This window comes from Petaurus breviceps, unplaced genomic scaffold (genome assembly GCF_028583685.1).
Source record: "Petaurus breviceps papuanus isolate PSGF00001 unplaced genomic scaffold, PetGlider_PUasm1.0 90804, whole genome shotgun sequence".
Taxonomy (NCBI): Eukaryota; Metazoa; Chordata; class Mammalia; order Diprotodontia; family Petauridae; genus Petaurus; species Petaurus breviceps.
In genome coordinates, this window is record NW_027187348.1 from 12,948,585 (window position 1) to 12,969,861 (window position 21,277).

The 21,277-nt window shown below is 37.3% G+C and overlaps 1 protein-coding gene across 1 annotated transcript in view; it reads left to right on the forward strand.

The window, feature by feature from the left end:
- Window positions 1–21,277, forward strand: part of DNAH7 (dynein axonemal heavy chain 7) — a 326,128-nt gene that overhangs the window by 267,701 nt on the left and 37,150 nt on the right. The window contains exons 55-60 of the mRNA XM_069070242.1: window positions 173–334; window positions 3,441–3,641; window positions 6,320–6,481; window positions 7,556–7,741; window positions 9,609–9,746; window positions 14,973–15,203. Coding sequence (XP_068926343.1) covers window positions 173–334; window positions 3,441–3,641; window positions 6,320–6,481; window positions 7,556–7,741; window positions 9,609–9,746; window positions 14,973–15,203 — 1,080 coding nt within the window. The remainder of the gene's footprint in view (window positions 1–172; window positions 335–3,440; window positions 3,642–6,319; window positions 6,482–7,555; window positions 7,742–9,608; window positions 9,747–14,972; window positions 15,204–21,277) is intronic.

The window sequence follows — 21,277 nt, forward strand, 5'->3', positions numbered from 1 at the left end:
ACTGATCACCATGAGATAAGAAGTTTTCAAAGGATTATGCTCTATTCCCCAGTCTTTGGAAGTGACACATAATTAAATCTGATTAATATTCTTTTGTGATTGATAAAATATATACATTGATTAGAAGTATATATTCCAGTTTAGTAACTTTTCTAATATGTATTATATGCAGGGATATGGGGGATCCAAGCTCAGCTCCTTATCTCTTGGTCAAGGCCAAGGGCCCATTGCTATGAAAATGATAGAGAAAGCAGTAAAGGAAGGAACTTGGGTTGTTCTTCAGAACTGCCATCTTGCAACATCTTGGATGTCAACACTGGAGAAAGTTTGTGAGGTAAAAATGCTTGTTATTTTCAAGAATGAGGAATGATGATAATAAATTATTATTCATTAAGAATGATGACAATAAATGTGGAGAAATAATTTACATATGACCCCAATGATTTTTAACAAAGTATGAGGTAGAGATGATGAATTTGTCTGTGGAATAGTTCTTATGGGTGAGTCAGCAACATTTATTGAGTATCCACTGTTCCATGAGCATTACACTTCCCTCATTCCAAATGAGAATGTACAATATACATATGTAAAAAAGGACTGAACATATTTACCAAGCCATCCACAAATGAATGAATGTACATCAGATTTAGTGGATGTGACTTGCACTGTACCTCATTTCTGTTTTGTCAGAAGATATCTAGGGTAGTCAAATGGTTCCATTGCCAAATCAATAAAATCTTCTCTCTTTACACATCGCTAATCCTTCCCTTCAAGGTCAAAAGTTCACAGAGAATGGAGCAGCCAGGTGGCACAGTAAGAGCCCTGGCCCCAGCATTGGGAGACCCGGGATCGGTTCTGGCTGCAGATACTTAGCACCCACACAAAATAACTGGCTGTGTAACCTTGAGCAAGTTACTTAACCCCAATTGCTTTAAAAAAAATTTTTTTAATTAAAAAAAAAGTTCACAAAGACAAGGAAGAAAATGAAAACAAGTGCAGTGACACATACATACAATGTATGACCTTTTATTTAGTATTATGTTTTTATTCAACTCAATAAATGCTTATTATTAAATGCCATCCATATTTAGAGTACCAATGTTGAGCGAGGTATAGAATGAAAGTCTTTGCCTTTATGGAGCTTACAACTTAGCAGAGTCTACCACATAAATACATAAGAACAATACATATAAGATTATTTGTTAGGTCCAAAGAAGATGTCTTAGTGCCTAAATTTAATTGTAATTAAAGTGCTAAGATGAAACTACTCTTTTATAAATTTCCTAATTCTTTTCCATACCCTAGAATTTAATTCTTAGCACTATTTAAGAAGTTTAAGAATATACAGTTACAGTTGTTACATGGGGAAATGAAAACATGGAAATAAGTAAACTTCGGTGTGTTCTCCAATGTTCATGGGAAAACATATCAAGATATAGGGGATGATGCTTGCATAGATAGTAATCCTAGGCCATCAGTAAGCCAAGGAGCCTAATTGAACTCAGTATCTGATTGTCATCCCCTGACATCCCCTGACATCCCCTGACATCCAAGAGGATCCTTGGAGAAACCATGCAATTCAACAAGCATCATTAGACTCCAACTATTTGCAAAGTCCTGGGCTAGGTAGGCTCTGGGGAGACAAAGAAGAAAATGTACACAATCACCCTAAAGGCACTTACAGCATAATGTGACCAGAGGAGATGAGCATTCAGCAAAGTAGAATGTTTGAAGGATGGAAGGATAAATTTCATTTGGAGTATATTGAGTTTGAGGCGTCCATAAGGCATTCAAGAGGTCCAGCAAACAAAACAGTTGGAAGATACATGACTCAAATTCAGAGGTTTATACAGTGAGCAAGGAGCTGTTATATTGGTGATTCTTAAAGCCATAGGAATGAAAGAGATTACAAAGGGAGGAAAAGAAGGATCAGGACGCCCATACTTAAGGAGCTGAAGAAGGTGAACCAGTGAGTGAGGAGTGTTCAGGCAGACAGGAGGAGAACCAGCAGAAAGAAATGTCTGAGAAGTGAGAGGGGGAGTATCAAGGAGGGAGCTGTGGTTAATGGTGTCAGATAATACAAAAAGGCAGTGCCTAAAAAAGGGTATTGAATTAACAATTAAGAGATGACCTTTGAAAGACCACTTTTAGTGGAGTGGTAGAGACAAAAGCTCTTCTGATGATTTGGATTTGTCCCCAAACTCTCAAGTGGTTTTTCTTCTATCTCATCCATGGGCAAAATGTTCTCCTGCATAGGAGTACCTGGAGGGTGGAGAGTGTTCTTTGCCTCTTTTTGTATCTACAATGCTTAGCAAGATGCCTACCACATAATGTGCTGATTCACTGCTTATTAACTGACAGGTAGTTCAGTGGATAAAATGCTGGGTCTGGAGTCAGGAAGAGGAGTTCAAATCTGACCCCAGACACTTATTAGCTGCCTGATCCAGGGCAAGGTAGTTAACCTCAGTTTGCTATAGCTGATTCCTCAACTATAAAATGAGAATTATGAAGATAAAATGAAATAATATTTATAAAGTACTTAGGACAGTGACTAGAACATAGTAGATACTATATAGATGCTAGACATTATTATGACAGTTTTTACAGGCAATTATAGCTAATTAGACAGTTCTAGTTCACCTAGCTTCCTATTCATTTCGAAGGACCTGTGTCAGTTTCCTCTGATTTACCTGTATCTTCTCCTCATTTGTATTCCAGAAAACAGAGCTGACACAAAGCAATGTGATTCCATAAAAAGGAAAAAAGTCAAAAAGTCTTCAATGTTTGTTTTAAATCAAGGGGCCAATTTTCAATTATATATAGTTATTTTCCAGTGAATTATTTAAAATCAAAATCTAGGATGTCTCTAAAGCAATGATTCTTAACTTTTTTCATATCATAAATCCCTTTGACAGTCTTGGTCAAACCCATGGACCGATTTTGCAGAATATTTTATTTTTTAATTCATAATAGAAGGAAATGTTAAATTTCATTTAGAAGTTAATGAAAATAAAGATGTAATCTTTCCCTTCCAAGTTTATGGAGCCTTTAAAAATCTATCCATGTGGGGTGGCTAGATGGCGCAGTGAATAGAGTACCAGCCCTGGAGTCAGGAGGACCTGAGTTCAAATTCTGCCTCAGACGCTTAACGCAAAAACTAGACGTGTGACCTTGGGCAAGTTACTTAACCCTAATTGCCCTCTAAAAAAAAACAACAAAATCTATCCATGTACCTCAGGTTTAGAGTTCTCTAAAATCTGTCAGTTCTAGCAGCCATATACTTTTGTAAGCTACCTACGACATAAACTATTTTAGCAAGAGTTCTTCAAGGGTGATTTGTAAAAGAGACATTTCTTTACAGAAGTAGCTTTATGTTATAGAAAGTTCCTCGTTTTCCTTAGGTTTTCTTTACTGTTTCCTATCTGATTTCTGTTTTATAGGACCTAAGTCCAGAAACAACCCATCCAGATTTCCGAATTTGGTTAACAAGCTACCCTTCTCCAAATTTCCCTGTGTCTGTGCTTCAGAATGGAGTAAAAATGACTAATGAAGCACCTAAAGGTTTACGGGCTAATATTGTTCGATCGTACCTGATGGACCCAATCTCTGACCCTGAGTTTTTCGGTGGCTGCAAAAAGCCTGTAAGTAATGTGTTTGCCTTGTTACCTCAGTCCTGTAGAGCAACTGAAAGTGGCCTCTGGTGATTATGGATGTGTGCTCTGAGTAAAAACTAGCAAATTAAATAGGCTTTCTTCACTGCAATGAAGTTGGTTTTGATTACTGATTACTGACTGCAGTGAAGTCAATTTTATAAATATTTTATTTTTATTTTACCACTAGTCTTCTTCCTCCTCAGTGGAGATGTTGTGGTGTGCCATTAATAACTTAGATTTCTACTTAGTAAGTCAGATATAAGCCATTGCCAATACAAATCTGCAAGGCTAGAGATCTTGTAGCAGGATATTAACTAAGCCCTTTGCTATTTGGGACCATATCTCTAAATTAAAACGTAAAAATATTTTCTCCATATAACTATAATGAGAGCCAAAATGATTGTACTGGTTGATTTATGGAAATCATAAGTGCCTTTTTTCAGAGTCACCAAGATAGCTGGGAAACCACCTACTGTTTTCATGATTAGGATTTTGTACATGAATGTCTCTGACCTAAAATTGTTTCACATCATTTTGCCATAATTAAAAAATGGAAGAGAGCTCATTTTAACAGGGGTTATGAACCTTAGTAAGTTGCTGCCATTAAAAAAGCCCACACTTTTGTTGTCAAAGCATGTTTTAAATTTACACCAGTGGAAAAAAATCAGAAAAATAAGGAAGAATTTTTTTTAAAAGAAGCTAATCGTGAGCAGTAAAAACTTGATTTTAAATTAATCTAATATTTTGTCCTTAATGTGTAAGATTTGCTTTGTCTTGTACCATATATGGAGTTATATTAATTTTTGTTCAAACAACCTTTATAGTACCTGGGATCCAGGAAATGGCAGGTTCCTCTCAAGCTTTGTGGTAGGGTCATTTCTACAAGTTTCAAAAAAATGTTTTGTTAAATTTTTCCCCTGGACCAAAAGTGTATCCCTTGTAATGGTCACAGGTTTTAGTGGGGAATTGCTGACTAAGGAATTGCTGACCAAACTGAAATGGGAATACTGAGTCTTGCAAATAAAGTATTCAAAGTACCTGCCAACCACACTATGAAACCATTAATGTTTCAGAATTTTTTAGATATTCTGTTATTGCACCAAATTCTTAACTTTCAAAAATAACAGCAGTATATCCTGAGACCTTACTAAGTCATAGCTAGATATGAGAAGTAAGCCTGTATACAAATAAACACTTTTATGTGTGAACAGGATGGCTTCGGGCCTGTGAATGACACCTACTGTTAATTTCCTCTATAGCACTTCTAGACTCCTCATTGTACCAGTGCCTTTATTATACTGTTTTTGAACAAGAGGAAATTACTTCTGTCCTTTAAAAATTGCTTGACGAAGGGAACGCTAGACTAACAGTTCCAAGACCTTGGTCCCAGGTTCACAGATCTAGGGATGGAAGGAACCTTGTAGGCCATCTAGTGTAGCTGCTTCATTTTGCCTATGAGGAAAGTGAGACTCCAGGGAGGTCTCAGCATGAGGCTGCTTCACTCATTCCTAGTCCCAGCAGAGCACTTTATTGTGTGACTTAACCATTCTAAGTGTATTTCTTCATTTATTAAGATGGAGATAATCATACCTTTCCTATCTCAAAAAGGTTTTGTGAGTATTATATCACTTAAAGACTTCAAAGATTCATGATTTTTTTGAGGTAGGCAGCTAGGTGGCACAATGAATAGAGCATAGGGCCTGAAGTCAGAAAGACTCATCTTCTTGAGTTCAAATCTGGCCTCAGACACTTACTAGCTGCATGACCTTGGGCAAGTCACTTAAACCTGTTTGTCTCAGTTTCCTTATTTATAAAATGCATTGGAAAAGGAAATGACCAAATATTCCAGTCTCTGCCAAGAAAACCCCAAATGGGGTTAGAAAGAGTTGTACACAACTGAAACAAATGAATGAAACAGATTTCAACCCTTTAAATATCATATTAGATAATCATCGTTAGGCAGCTATGTAGTATAGTCATAGAGCACTGGACCAGGAGTCTAGAAGACTGAGTTTAAATCCAGCCTCAAATACTTAATGGCTATGTGACCCTAAGCCATTTAAACTTCATTTGCCTGAGTTTCCTCATCTGTAAAATGGGAATAATATTAGGGCCTACCTCTCACAGTTGTAGTGAAGATAAAAAATAAGATAATATCTGTAAGGCATTTTCCAAACTTGAACTTTCATATAAATGCTAGTTTTCTGTTGTTGAAAAAATTCTACACCTGGTAATGAAACCTTTAGTAAAGAGCCTTTTGGAAATTAGGTTATTCCTGTAGGCGTGACAGGGATCAAGACTTTGAAACATGACAGGACCCTCAAGAACTTCAAATTTGGCTGGCTTCTCTTTTGAGAACCCAGTGCCACCTCCACATCACCATGAGGTGCTGGAGTAATGGAAAACAATGTGAGAATTGTTTCATTTTTGTCTTGATGCCCCTAGAGTTTAGCACATGCCTGGCATATAGTGTGCCTTTCATAGGAACTTGTGGATTTATTATGTATAAGCATTAGTACCTAAATAATGTCTAAATCAGCTAATATATGTGAAAGGCTTTTGAAAAGAACAAAGCTCTATTGAAACATAAGGCATTATTGTTATTATTTATGATGTAATAGCAAGAAAAATTAATTGATAGGACAATTTTCATCTTCTCTTTAAAGGAAGAATTCAAGAAATTGCTCTATGGCCTCTGTTTCTTCCATGCATTAGTTCAAGAAAGACGGAAATTTGGGCCTCTGGGATGGAATATTCCTTACGAGTTCAATGAGACTGACCTGAGAATCAGTGTACAGCAGCTCAGCATGTTTCTGAACCAGTATGAGGTATAGTTACATTAACAGCAAGGACCTTTTCTGTTTTGCTCTTTATGACATTTTAAGTTCATTTACACTTAAGGGCCTTCTGATTAATTTCAACTCCCATTACATGAATTCAACAGTTAATACCCAGTAGCTTCTGATGTACTTCATTATTAACAACACAGAGCTAATTACAGTAGCTAAGATGTCAGGTCTTCTATTACAAACCCATTAATAGTTTATTCTGAGTTGGTGACAGAACTAGGACTGGCACTCAGATCTTCTGACCCCCTAATCCATTTTATCATTTTACTTCTAATTGTGGCTTTCTTTTATTTTGAGGAGGAGAGATGAGAAGAAGAGAGGGATTGATATCAGCAACGGATTAAAAGTCATAAAATCAAGGCTGTACTCAAAAGAAATTTTGAATGGTTAGATACTTTGGGGGTTATGCATTCTAACAGAGATCTTAATGAGCCAACAAAAATCTCAACCACTCATTATGATTTCATGACACAGTGCTAAGGAACCAAACGATATGGTCACAGCCCTGCCTCATGGCTTCCTGAAGAAACATTCTAGGTTCTATTGCATCCTCTCTCTTGGCTTCTCCAAGAATGAAGGGACAGTGGTTTTGGTAGCACAGGCTTCCATAGTTCAGCAGAAGAAGATCAGATTGTGAATGGCAGTAGGTAGAAATAGGTGAAATAAAAAAAAAAAACTTGTAGGGCATTCTCTGGATCTTTTGAAGATTATCTCTTGCCATAAATTTGACTGTCGGCATTATTATGTATAATCTTTAAGACTAAAATGGTTCAGTGCCACCATGACTTTGCTTCAAAAGGAAATACAACTATATTGAGAGTTTTGTTTCTTGAATAATTGGCACATACAAGGCATTTATTAAGGGTTAGGGGCTGTGCAAAGAAAGAGGGCAAGAAAATTATAGAGCTTTCAAGAAAAAATTAAAATAGTAGTTTTGAGAAAGAAGGTCTTTTGTAAAACTCTTTAATTTGATATGACCCTGAATATAACTTTGTATAAAATGCTAGCATGGAAAGTCTTGAGCTGGTTGAAACACTGACATCTTATTTTTAGGAGCTTCCCTATGATGCACTGCGATATATGACTGGTGAATGCAATTATGGTGGCAGAGTTACTGATGACTGGGACCGACGTACATTGCGTAGCATTTTAAATAAATTCTACAATTCGGAGATAGTTAAAAATCCAAACTACAAGTTTGACTCCAGTGGTATCTATTATGCGCCTCCTAGTGGTGATGTAAGTATGTGCACTTTTAAGAAAGCTGAAATTAACAAACAGTATAATCAAATGTCTGCTATTATTTTTAAAAATACATTTATTAAATATCTACCGTGCCTAGACATTGTACTATGTGTTTGTGTGGACAGAGTAGGGTCAGAAGATCAAAAGACAAATGCAAAAAATAGTCCTTGTTTTCAAGAAACTAACTTATGGTCTCTACGGTGGAGACATATACATATGTGTATTGAAAATAGACAAAAGGGGCGGCCAGGTGGCGCAGCGAGTAAGAGCGCCAGCCCCAGAGTCGGGAGACCTGGGATCAGTTCTGGCCTCAGAAACTCAGCACTCACACAAAAATAACTGGCTGTGTAACCTTGAGCAAGTTACTTAACCCCTATTACTTAAAAAAAAAAAAAGAAAATAGACAAAAATAGCTGCAAGGTGATTGTGAGAGGAAGGCACTAGCACATAGATGGGGGTGTCAGGAAAGGCCTCATGTAGAAGGCAGCATTAAGCTGAAGCTTGAAGGAAACTAGGGATTCAAAGAGATGGAGGTGAAAAGGTATAGATGATAGCCAGTGCAGAGGATGGAGTTCTGGGGATTAGGAACAGCAAAGAAGCCAGTTTGGTTGGACCACAGTGTGCATAGTAAGGAATAACAAGCAAAAAAAAAATGGAAAGGTAATTTGGGGCCAAGTTGTCAAGGATTTTATATTTGATCCTAGAAACAATAGGTAACCCCTGGATATTATTTGGAGCAGGGGTGATATGTCACATTTGTGCTTCGTGAGAATCAGTTTGGCAACTGAACTTGCAAAAGTTACAGTGTGAGAGATAATGCCTCCCTCTGTTGGGAATTAGAGCTAGCAGTCCCTTCTTAGAGTGAGCTTGGAATGGAGTAGGCAGTTACTAGATACCAAGATGGCTATGGATGGAGGTTTCTATAACACCTACAGGCAGCTGGAGGACCCTGAAATGAAAAGAAGGGAACCAAGTGGTAAATTTCATCTTGAACCAACCTGTTTTGTGGGAATTTGTATAATGAAGAAAAAAATAAAGAAAAATGTAAAAAAGCACTAAGAAAACTGGGCTAGAAAGAGTTCCTGGGAGCTGGGGAGAGCTGTAGAAGAGCAGTAGTAGCTCATAGACAAGCTAAGGCATAGTCCATAATCCCCAGTTTATGCCATCCATCCTCAATTCTTGAAGACTGATCCCTGAGACAATTCCCTTCCTTCACATCATAAGTTCTCTGAGCACCTAGCCTCTGAACAAGGCTGACCCAGAAGTTGTCACAAGATCCTTTCTAGGAATTTTTCTGTGCACTTTCCTTTGGAGTGTAAAAACCTTTGCTTTGGGAGGTGTCATGGACTGGCTTAACTACTTGGACTGTGTCTTTCCTGTCACATGTGCATTTAATCTATGGGATTTGTAGCAAACCTCGGAAAGCAGGCAGCTGAAGCTCAGGGGCAGCTCTGCTGAATAGGATTGTCACTTCTGAGTAAACAGGAGTGGGATCTTGGGACTGCTGATTTCCCCCTGATCCTGGGCATCCTTCAGTAAATACCGCTAGCCACGTAAGTCCCTAATACCTTGTAATTCCAACTGAAGCACTGATGATCTGGTCTGTCATATTAACACCAATAGGAAATCCCAAATGTGGGACATTGCCATTTTCTTTCTTTCTCTCTGCATGGCCCAAACTTCTTTCTCTTCTATTGTTTGTCAGCCCTTATTTATGCTTTCAGTTTGTCATATGGTTTTCTGATGACCCAGGCTCTCTGTGTAGCTCAGCCCACCAAGCTGAGTACTGAAGATAAATGAGTTAACTGTGAAGATTCCATTCCACAATTGATATCTGACCTCCTACCTTTTCTTTTTACAGTACAATAGCTACATTGAATATACAAAGAAGCTGCCCTTGAATCCAGCCCCAGAGATCTTTGGGATGAATTCTAATGCTGATATCACTAAAGATCAGTCTGAAACGCAACTGCTATTTGATAATATTCTTCTTACACTGGTAGGTGATCAGCAAAAACAAGTCTGTAAGGCTTGTAATGAGGCGCATGAAAGATGCCTCCTACGCAGTGCATGTCAGTGTTGTTTTGGGGTTTCTTTTCTTTTTTATACTGTATTTGGTGCATATAATAATCTGCTGTTAGAACTGGCAGTTACTGTGATAAGCAACGCTAAATTGATATTTAATTTTATGGAAGCTAATTAGCCCATACAGCATGAGTTCACATAATTATTAAGTGGAATTGTAATCAATTATAGAAGTGTAGTAAAGGTATTCAGCTAAATGAGCTTTTCAGATTAGTTCATTTTACTTTTGTGCAGTCTGGTAGTAAATTGCAACATGAGAGAGAAGCAACTGGCTTAAAGAACTGAGAAACCTGAAGCAGTCTGGTTCAGGGGTTAACATGACAGGATATTGGATCAGAGAAAGCCCATGGAATTTCTACTCCTAGTGGTGCCATGGTCCCTTCCAGACAAACACTACTTCCAAAGGGACTTTTCTAGTCCATTTGCCACGTACAAAACATTAATGAATAAATACTTGTTAAAGGGCTAGCACATATATGTGTAAACCTACAAATAGGTCTTTGGGAAATAAGGTATATGTAATACCCAGGACTCTAGTGCAGGACAAATATAGTATCTTTGAGCTTTATTTAAACTTGATGATATGCACCACATTATAAAACACATAAAACAGTAAGCTCACAATCCAGTACAAAATGACTCAGAACCAAACAAATAAGGTGAAATACACAAAGGGCAGCTCCTAGTGTTTAATTAAGCAGCCTCTCTCAATAGCCTCAAAGTCAGATTGGCAACTACACTTCTGGTAATAGGTTGGCAGTCATTCAAGATTGGAATTGCCACAATTCAGGAGCATATAGATAGACCAGAACAGGGAGGAGAAGAAAAAACAACAAATTTACATTATACGTGTAGCGACTTGGACTTGGGGTCAGGAAGAAGTCACAGGTGAAATGATAGAGGGTGTTCCCACACCAGAGTCTCCCATCCTGACAAAGCCACAAATCCTTCATGGATACTTATAAATTTGGCATGGCCTTAAAATGAAATAGAGATATTAGGGATGCTATTATGAATATTTAGGATATTTTTAAATATCTCACTGGGACCTTAAGAGGAGGTCTTGCATAATTCAAATCTGATCCTCCTGACTCTCGGGAAAAAGACATTGTCAGACATGCCCAGTCTGTTGCTTTATAGCCCACATTTATTACAAGGGGAAACTTGGCGTCAGAGGAAGGGGAGAAGTTATTGGGAAATGACAGCAATGTTTTCTCTTTTTAAAGTGAACTAATAAGACATTTGTCCCCCTCCCTACCAAGAAAAGGATATCACCAGTTTAACATCCCAAACAAGTGGTCATCCAGCCCTGAAGATCTCTACTAGTAAGGGAGAACCCACTCTCATCGAAGTCATCCCATTTTTGTCATTCTAGTTATTAGCAGGGTTATTCTTTCCTGGAATGCACAAATTTGCCTCTCTGCAAGTTTCACTGGTTGGTTGTAGTTCTGCCCCCTAGTCTTGTTACAATTCAAAACTGGGTAATTTGTGGGGTTTTTTTTTTATTTATAAAAGGGAAACTGCTCTAAAAACCATGAAAAGGATAAGTATACAGATTCCTTGAAAACAGATCTAACTTAACCTTCATTGCTAGTAATTCAGTAAAAAAAAAGCTGCATGTAGAGGTTTTCAAATGACATTTTAAAAAATAGTTTAGAAAAGATAAGAGAAAGCTAACATAAATGATTTCTTGAATGTTTACGATTTAATGACAACCAAATAACATCCTATTGACCTCATTTCTCAATATCATGCCCTGACAGATATTGTAATTCCAAAATTCATTTCATTTCCATTTTGTTTTCTGAGATTGAGAGCAGATTTTGGAGATGGGGAATTTGTGCTAGTGAAATAGACATTTGAAATGTTAATATTCTTATTATTTTTAAGAGTCTTAAAGCCAGACATATGAGAGTTTCCTAGATCAAAGCTCTTATAGAAGAGAATTTAGTAGTTATTTTAATATCTTCACAGGCACTTTCTACCATGTAACTCTACATAGCTGAAAAGGTATACATTTGTTTGATAGTTAGAGAACAAATAATTAATACATACAGATGTCCTAAAAATGTGTGATTCTTTTTAAACTGACAAAGATGACAAAAGGTGAAAGTGGTAAATGCTGGAGGGGTCATAGAAAGACAAACTGTTTATATCAGTTTCCAGTAAATCTGTGATATATGTGCTGCAAAGGGTTGTGGTGTTTTTTTTTTTTCCAATTTAACTGTCTCTTCTAGTTTGAAGGGCATTGGTTTTTCCTTTTTTATAAACAAAATTAGCTTTTTTTGTCTCCCATAAGCATCTCCTTCCATTCTCTAATTTTTTTTAATGATATAAACTTTTATATTTAGTTCACATATCCATTGTGTGCTTATTGTAGTATGTGGTATAAGTATTAATCTATTCTAAACCAAATTTCTGCCATGCTGCTTTCTAGTTTTCACAGCAATTCTTATTGAATAAGGAGCCCTTACCACAGTAGTTATTGTCCTTGGGTTTAACAAATACTGGACTATTATGTTTGTAGACTTCTAGGTCTGGAGAAAATAATCTGTTCTAGTGACCAGCTTTTCTATTTTTTAATCAGTATCAAAGTTTTGATTATTGATACATAGTACATTTTGAGATCTCGTAATGCTGAGTCCCTTTCATGCATCCTTTTTTGTTTGTTTCCTTAATATCCTTGACCTTTTCTTCCTCTAGGTGAATTCTGTTTCTGTTTTCACTCATTCTGTAAGCCCTTGATTATTTGAGTCTAAATAGGAAGATTTTCCTTATTTGAACAAACCTAAATTTGCCACTTTTCAACTTTTACCTGTTGCTCCTGGTTCTATAGCCAAGGACCAAATTTAATTAAAGTAAATCTAATCCCTTTTCTACATGGCATCCATCCCTTCAAATACTTGAATGTTGCTATCATGCCTCCCCCTGAATTTTTTCTTCTTTAATCTAAACATACCCACTTCCTTCAGCTTCATCTGATCTTTATGTGACATAACTCAAGAGCCTTCACCATGATTTCCCTTCTTTGGATACCACAGCTTATCAATGTCCTTCTTAAACCATGGCACCTGGAACTGAATACTGTACTCTAGATGTGTTGTGTGACCAAGAGAGAGTACAGGGAGATTCTCTGAAAAGAGTATAGCTATAGAATTTTATTGACTGCACCCTTCTCCTTAGACTATGGTGAAGATGCACTGACATATTTTTTATTGTTCCTGTTTCCCAGACTATACAAACTAAAAAAATAACTAACATTTTTGTCATTAAAATGTTATCTTGTATTGTAATTGATTGTTCTAGCTTACTTTGCATTAGCTATATATCATATTATTGTCTCCGTGACAATATGTATGAAGACATTGTAGTCTCCAACAGCACCTTTATAATATCCTATTGGAGAGAAAGACCAGTGTTTTTAAAGGAATTATGCGACAGAGAATCATAATGCTGTGCTGTGGCATCCTGTATTTATGGGGAATCCTTTATTCCAAGATCAAAGAAAAATTTCCCAATATGTCTCAATCTCAGATGTCCTTTAGACATATTCAAGAATGTTTGATATCTTCACTAATCTGAATTAATCTAATTACATTGTCCACAGTGTAGTCAGTGATCATGTACTTTACTTTGGTCAGGAAACATTTGAAGAATTATGTTCAGTTCTGGCCATTACATTTTAGAATTGTATTGGCCCAGGTGAAATTGGTCGAGGTGAGGGTTTCTCACGTAGAGAAGAGACTTTATGCTATGAGATCAGTTCAGAAACTGAAAAGGTTTTAGAAGAAAAGATATGGCATATATATATACATATATATATATAATGACTAGCATTTATACAGCACTTTAAAGTTTGTAAAGCTGTGCCTGTTATTTCTTTTGCTCCTTGCAACAAGCCTTTGAGACAGGTACTATTATTATCATCATTTTCCAGAGGAAGAAACTGAGCCTGAGAGAGGTTAAGTGACTTGTCCAGAGATTACGTTGTTGTTTGTTGTTTGTCTTTGTAGGCAGTGCTGTACAAAGTCATCAACCTCACTTTCTCCTCTAGTCATCAGACTCCAGTAGCAAGAAATTTGGTTTAGAATAGATTAATACCTTATACCACACACTACAATAAGCACAAAAGGGATACATGAACTGAATATAAGACAAAGGTCGGGATGACTGATGATGACCCCAGATACAATGGGTGACTTGGCCTTTTTAAGCTCAGGTCTTTCCCAGGTCTCAGTTTGTCTGAGGCAACACCCATTCAGTAGTTAAAGGCTAAGTAAGCATTGAGGCAGAAAGATGGCCTGGATTTGCCTTCACAAAAGAAAGAGCCAGTAAGTATCTGAGGCAGGATTTGAACTTAGATCATCCTGACTTCATTTTGATATCCAATAAACTTCATGATGTTTTAGCATATATACCTTCCTGCTGGCTTTTCAGTTTAAATTCAGTCTCCTTCATGTGGAGTCTTTCAGTATTTATACGCTTAACTGTGTGCCACCACCTGACTGTCACTATACATACTTTAGCCTTGTCTCTTGCTACACTTCACATATTGGCTCTATAACCTCCACTTCTTTCTCCACTCCCCCTTTGGTGGCAATTGATGGTCTTAAAAAAAAATCTGTGCCCCCATCAAAATAATGTCTCTCCAACCACCCCAGCTCTCCCTTGTAACAAAGTATAATTTAGTAAAACAAATCAACACATTGGCTATGTCTGACAGTGTTCTGTACACCTCTCTACCAGGTGGATATAGGCATGTTTCACCATCAGTCATCTGATTTTGTGATTCGTCACTGTGTTAATCAGCATTCCAAGGTTTTTCATTGCTGTTTTCCTTCACATTCTCTACTTCTCCTGACAGATTTTGGGCTGACTTGACTCTTGACTCTGGATCATTGGCTAGGTTTTTTTTCTTCACCATGCTGAATCACTCCTTTCCTTCAAACTGTTCGAAATTGACAGTCCCTGCCATGGAGCATTTCTAAAGTAACCGTTTGGAGGAATGTGATGAGTGAGAAAGCATAGATGTTCCATATACAAACTCTAGGAACCATTTTCCTTGAGAGTGTTTTGATTCAGCTATTCTTGGACTTTCACTAGGATACCTGATGAATAAACTTTTGCCTGTTGTTTATAGTCTCGTTCTTCAGGTGCTGGTGCAAAATCATCAGATGAGGTAGTAAATGAGGTGGCTGGTGACATTTTGGGCAAACTTCCTGCAAATTTTGACATTGAGGCTGCAATGAGGAAATATCCAACAACTTACACACAAAGTATGAACACTGTGCTTGTCCAAGAAATGGGACGATTTAATAAGTTACTACATACCATAAGAGAATCATGTATTAACATACAGAAAGCCATCAAGGTAAGTTATTTTTTCCCTCCCAAAAGCCAGTCATTGTGTTTTACTTTTTTTAAGTCTGGAATATAATCTGAACCATGTCTCCATGAAAATATTTAATCAGTCACTGGGCATACAAAGGCAAAAATGAAAGTGTGCCTACCCACATTCTATTATGTACATGCAAAAGTATATATGTAATACATACAAAGTAAATACAAGATAATTTGGAGGTAGGGGAGGCACTAGAAGCTGGGGGAGTCATATCTAGGAGATGACAATCTGAACTTTGAAGCAAGCTAGGAATTCACTGAAGAGGAACTGCATTCCTGGTATATGAGGAAGCCTGTGCAAAGGCAGGGGGCCTGGATGTGAAATGCAGTGTGTCCTCAAAGCCTGGAAAGGTAGGTTGCAAAGGGCTTTAAGCACTAGAGGAGTTTATCCTTGATCTATCAGGCAATAGGGAGTCACTGGATTTTATTGAACAAGGGAGTGATAGAATTAGACCTTTGCTACAGATAAAGCACTTTGGCAGGTGAATTGGAAAGGGAAGATTGTGAGGCAGGGAGACCAATTAGATGGCTAGTGTAATAGTAGGGGCAAGAGATGAAGCAAATCTGAAGGGGAAGGTGATTGTGGTGTGAGTAGGGAAGGTGATAGATGCAAGAGATGCTGTGGAGGTAGAATCTCTGAGACTTAACAACTGATTAGATATGTAGCATATGTGAGGAGGTCATTTCTGTACACTGATTTTGCTCCCATATCCTATAGCTTATTCACATATTCACATTTTAAATATTTTCTCAGTCTCTCTTATGACTTAAAAAGAAAATCATGAAAATATTTTCCCTATATTATTAACTATCTCTTTCTCATTTCTCCTCCTAAACTTTCTTCTCTAGCAATTGGCAGAAGATTCTTGGGGATTTTGACAACACTAATTGGCAGAACAGGCTTAATCCTTGCTAAAACAAGAAACTAAATTAAGAAAAGAGAACCTAGTTTTATTATTGATTGGGGTAGGAGAAGGAAAGAGTATTCACTTCTTTGTGTCTACCTGGTATAGTCTCTCTCCTTGTTTTCCTCTCTACCTTGGTTTACCTGTTACCTTTCTGTTAAGACAACTGGGGTTTATGTGGTTGTTCATGCTAAAAGGGCCCAGCAGTTGAACTGCTGTAACTACCAATACACATACTGAACATATCTATTTATTGGAGGTTACAGTATACCTCCAGCTTTTCAAGCAGATTCCAGAGTGGTGGGCTAGGATTATCGAAAATGGCTGATCCTTTCCCCCGTGGATCAGAAATGATTAATGGCCACATTTAAACTTGGAGGGAAATAAAACCTAAAATCTAAGTTACATCGTCCTTCAGTTGCTTTGCAAATTCTTTCTCCTCCTTCCCTCCCTCTCTATCTTATTCATTAACATATAAATTGGCTTAAACATGCTAATATCTTCCCAAAGAGGGTCTACATTATAACTCATTGCTTTATAAGCTTCCTGTAAAGAAGTATTTTGTCCATTTTTTTTTCATATCTCATGAGATCATAGCTTCATAGACATAAAGCTAGAAGGAACCTTAGAGGCATATAGTCCAACGCCCCCATTTAACAGATGATGAATATGAGGCCCAGGTTAGTTACATGACTTACCTAGGTCATGCAAGCATTAAGTGATACAACCAGAATATAATACTTAGCATATTATGGGCATAGCTACTAATGTGCAGATTTTAATTAGGTTTTTCATTCTAAGTAGCTATTGTAAAGAAAGATTCAAGACTGAGATATACATTTTAGGACACGGCCAATGTTGACATTTGTTTTGCTCAACTCTGCACATTTGTTATAAGGATTTTTTTTTCTTTCACAGTTGTATGTGAGGGGGCAGAGGTGGGAGGGAAAGAAAAGAAATACTTGACAATTGAAATATATACATGTATATTTAATATAAAATAAATTAATAAAGCTAAAATGTAAAGAGATTGCCACTATCTAGAACTACAAGGGAAAAGAGCTTTAGGTGATTTATAGTCTATGAATAGCAACAAAGAAAAATAATAGCTAATATTTATATAGCCCTTTAAGACCTGTATAACACTTTACATATATATCTTGTTTGAGCTTTACAATGAGCCTGTGAAGTAGTGACTATATCCATTTTATAGATGAGGAAACTTATATGAAGAGGGATAAGCTAATTGCCCAGGATCAAACATCTTGTAGATTCTGAAACAGCATACAAATTCATGGCTTCCTGACATCAGGCCCACCTCTCTCTCCACAACACCCCCTACCAAGTTCTTTTTAACTTCATGACCTCGATCAACAAACATTTATTAAACTCCTAGAACCAGCCATCGTGCTAAGGTTAAAAAGATACAAATTCAAAGCAAAAGCAGTCTCTGCCTTCAGTGAAGGAGCTTACACTCTATGAGAAAAACGGCATGGATACATATAACCAAAGACAAAATATATATATAAAGTAAGCTGGGATCTCTAGCAACTAAGAGGGTCAGGAAATATCTTGTGTAGGAGTTGAACTTGAAAGGAAGCTAAGAGATTCTACAAGGTTGATGTGAGGAAAGAGTCCATTCCAGTCATGGGGGATAGCCTGTTCCAAGTCTGGGAGATGAGAAACGGTGTTCTTTTCCAACAACCAGGCACTGGAATGCAGTGCAAGGGGTGAAATCATAGGCATTGAGCCAGGAAAGGCAGCCTGCGTACAGATTAGAAAGGGTTTTAAATGTCCAACAGAAGAGCTTGTATTTTATCCTGAAGGCAATTAGGGAGTTACTGCAAATTTTTGATTGAGGGACAGGGAAAACATGGTCAGATCTGTGCTTTATTTAGAAATACTGTTTTGGCATCTCTGTGATAGATAGCTTAGAGAAAGGGAAGACTGGAAGCCAGTAGTCTAATTAGGAAGTTTTTGGTATAGTCTGGGTAAGAGGTGATTAAGGACCTATCAACAGTCTCTGTTGATCTACAAAACAACTAGGGAGGTATTCAGATGAATGGAAAGAAAGGGGAAGATGGGCAAGATGTTACAGAGATAAAATCCACGAGACTTAACAACTGATTCACTAGGGGAGACGAGGAAGAGCAAAATGGTATTTCTCTTAACAAAATAGGGAAATTGGGAAGAGGGTTAAACTTTAGGGGAAAAGATAGTAAAGTCTGTTTTAAATGTGTGGTATTTGGGATGACTTTGAAACATCCAGTGGGAAATTTCCAGGCAGTTGCTGATGTTCTAAATCAATGCTCTTATGATCCTATGATGCAGGACTAAAACTCAGGAGAGCTAACTATATAAGCATTATAAGTTTTGCAAAAATTTAACCATTCCACCTCCTCTCATCCCATAGGAATGATGGTCTGGGACTGTATTCCCACAACCACATCACATCCTTATTATCTATGATACCCTGTATAAACTTATTCTCTTCTTTCTCCTCTCCCCTCTTTCCCCCACACCCTCCAGTCCATTTGTATCGTTAGGGATTTAAAAGCAAGAGTAATCCTTGCTTTGGTTATTTCCCCTATCATGATGTCCTTTTTATTTTTCAAGGGATCAATGATCTCAATGATGTAATGAACTCACTCCAAGATGGACATTAGATTACAAGGTATCTTGTGTGACTCATATGTACCAAAAAAAAAAAAAGGCTTTTTTTGTATGATTACTTCCATCACATGCCCAAACCTAAAACCCAGTCTTAAAGAAAATCAAAGAAAGGGCAGACAGAGTAAATTATTCAAGATGATATAGTTCAGAAACTTAGTGAGATGTTCCTGAAAGTTCCAAATGAGCATATCTGTGGGAAGACAGATGCTTGGCAGCAGACCAGGAAGAACAGTGGTAAATGAATTGTTCCCTATTTTTTCAAGCCACCATTGTTTCCTAACTTATTTCCATTTTGATGCACTATAATATTTTTTTTCTTCTTTTGACTACTAATGCATAATCTGATAAAATTAGACTAGATATTTTATGTCTAAACTGTCTCTAAGACAAACATTTATGTGACCTTGAGTAAATCACTTAATCTCCTAGAAGGCTCATTTTCCTCATAAATAAAAGACAGGAAAATAATAGCACATTTGTCAGACTGTACACAATAGTTTAATTCATATGAACTATCCAATCAGATCAAGTAAGAAAGCAATTGGATCACACTTGCTTTTATCCAGTTGGTAGAAATAATAGCCCATTAAAGTTAGGATGGACATTAGAAAGCATTCAGAGTATTTTCCTCATCTTTTGAAGGTTAGTATTCCTCTCTGCAATAGGTCGCTATTGTAGGGTGGCCTTGGTTCTTGGTGTTGCTGCTCAAGCCCACTGCTTTCACACTGATGGAAAGAGAATTTCTGCCTGATATAATGGCCAAGCAATGAGCCGTGAGCCTTCTGAATATAATGGAATGAATATGTCCTTTATTCTGGCATTAGGCCTCTCTAATGCAATCTAGGATAGCATTGACTTTTTCTGCTTCCATGTCATCTCAATGAGTCATATTGAACTTGGCATTGACTGCAATGCTTAGATATTTTCCATGGCTCTTTCATAACTTGTGCAGTTTCTTTTTTGAATATAAATGTAGAAGTAGTTGGGGTTTTTTTTGTTTGTTTGTTTTGCTTTTTGGAGGGGAGAGGACAGGGCAATTGGGGTTTAGTGACTTGCCCAAGGTCACACGGCTAGTATTAAGTGTCTGAGGCCGGATTTGAACTCAAGTCCTCCTGACTCCAGGACCAGTGCTCTACTTGCTGTGCTATCTAGCCTCCCCTTAGAACTAGTTTTTGTCTTGGATTCAAGCAGATCATTCTGTTGTTTTTGGGATTATACCCCCAGTATTCCTTTTCTCACCATTTTATTGACTATGAAGGTTACTTCGTTTCTCCTATGGGATTCTTGCCCACAGTGATAGATAGATAGATAGATAGATAGATAGATAGATAGATAGATAGATAGATAGATAGATAGATAGATAGGTATATAGATCACCTGAATTTAATTTACCTACCTTGGCAGATATTTCCTGGCAAAATGGAGAAAAAAATGGAAGCAGTATCAGATTTTATATTCTTGGGCTCAAAGATCACTGCAGACAGTTACTGCAGCCATGAATTAAAAGATGCTTGCTCCATTGAAGGAAAGCTATGGCAAATCTGAACAGCATACTAAAAAGCAGAGACATCACTTTGCAGGCAGAGGTTCATATAGTTAAAGCTATGGTTCTTCCAGTAGCACTGTATAGTTGTGAAAACTGGACTTTAAGGAAAGTTGAGTGCTGCAGAATTGATGCTTTCAGATTATGATGCTGGAGAAGACTTTTGAGAATACACTGGACAGCAAGGAGATCGAATAAAGAAATTAATTCAAACTATTCACTGGAGGGTCAAATACTGAAGCTGAAGCTTAAATACTTTGGCCATGTAATGAGAAGATAGTACTCATTGGAAAAGACGCTAATGTTGGGAAAGATTGAAGGCAAAAGGAAAAGGAGATGGCAGAGGATGCGAAGGATAGATGGTGTCATAGAAACAATGAATGTGAACTTGGACAGTCTTTGAAAGATAGTGGATGATAGAAAAGCCTGGCATGCTGAGGTCTATGGGGTCACAAAGAGGCACTACTGAATGATTAAGCAGCAACAATTTTGTTTAGCTGGAATATCGAGTGCCAGGTGGTCAAAGTAATGTGAAACCTGGCTAGAAGCTTAGGTTGGAACCAGACTGTGGAAGTCCTAAGACTTTATGCAGAGGAGTTTATATAGACAGTTGGGAGTCTTTGGAGACTTTTGAGCAAGAGATTGATATGATCAAACATGAACCTTAGTAGATTCTTTTAGCAGCAGTGTGGATAATATATTAAAGAGGTGACAGACTAGAACTGAGGACACCTGGAAGGAGGTTTTTCTAGTAGTAAAAGATGATAAGGACTTGAACCATGGTAATGGAAATATGAGTGGAGAGAAAGGTATATGTGCAAGAGATGTTGTGCAGAATAGACTATAAAACCGTGTTTCCCTGATAATAAGACCTATCCCGAAAATAAGCCCTCCCCTTACTGTGTAAGATTCCTCTAAAATAAG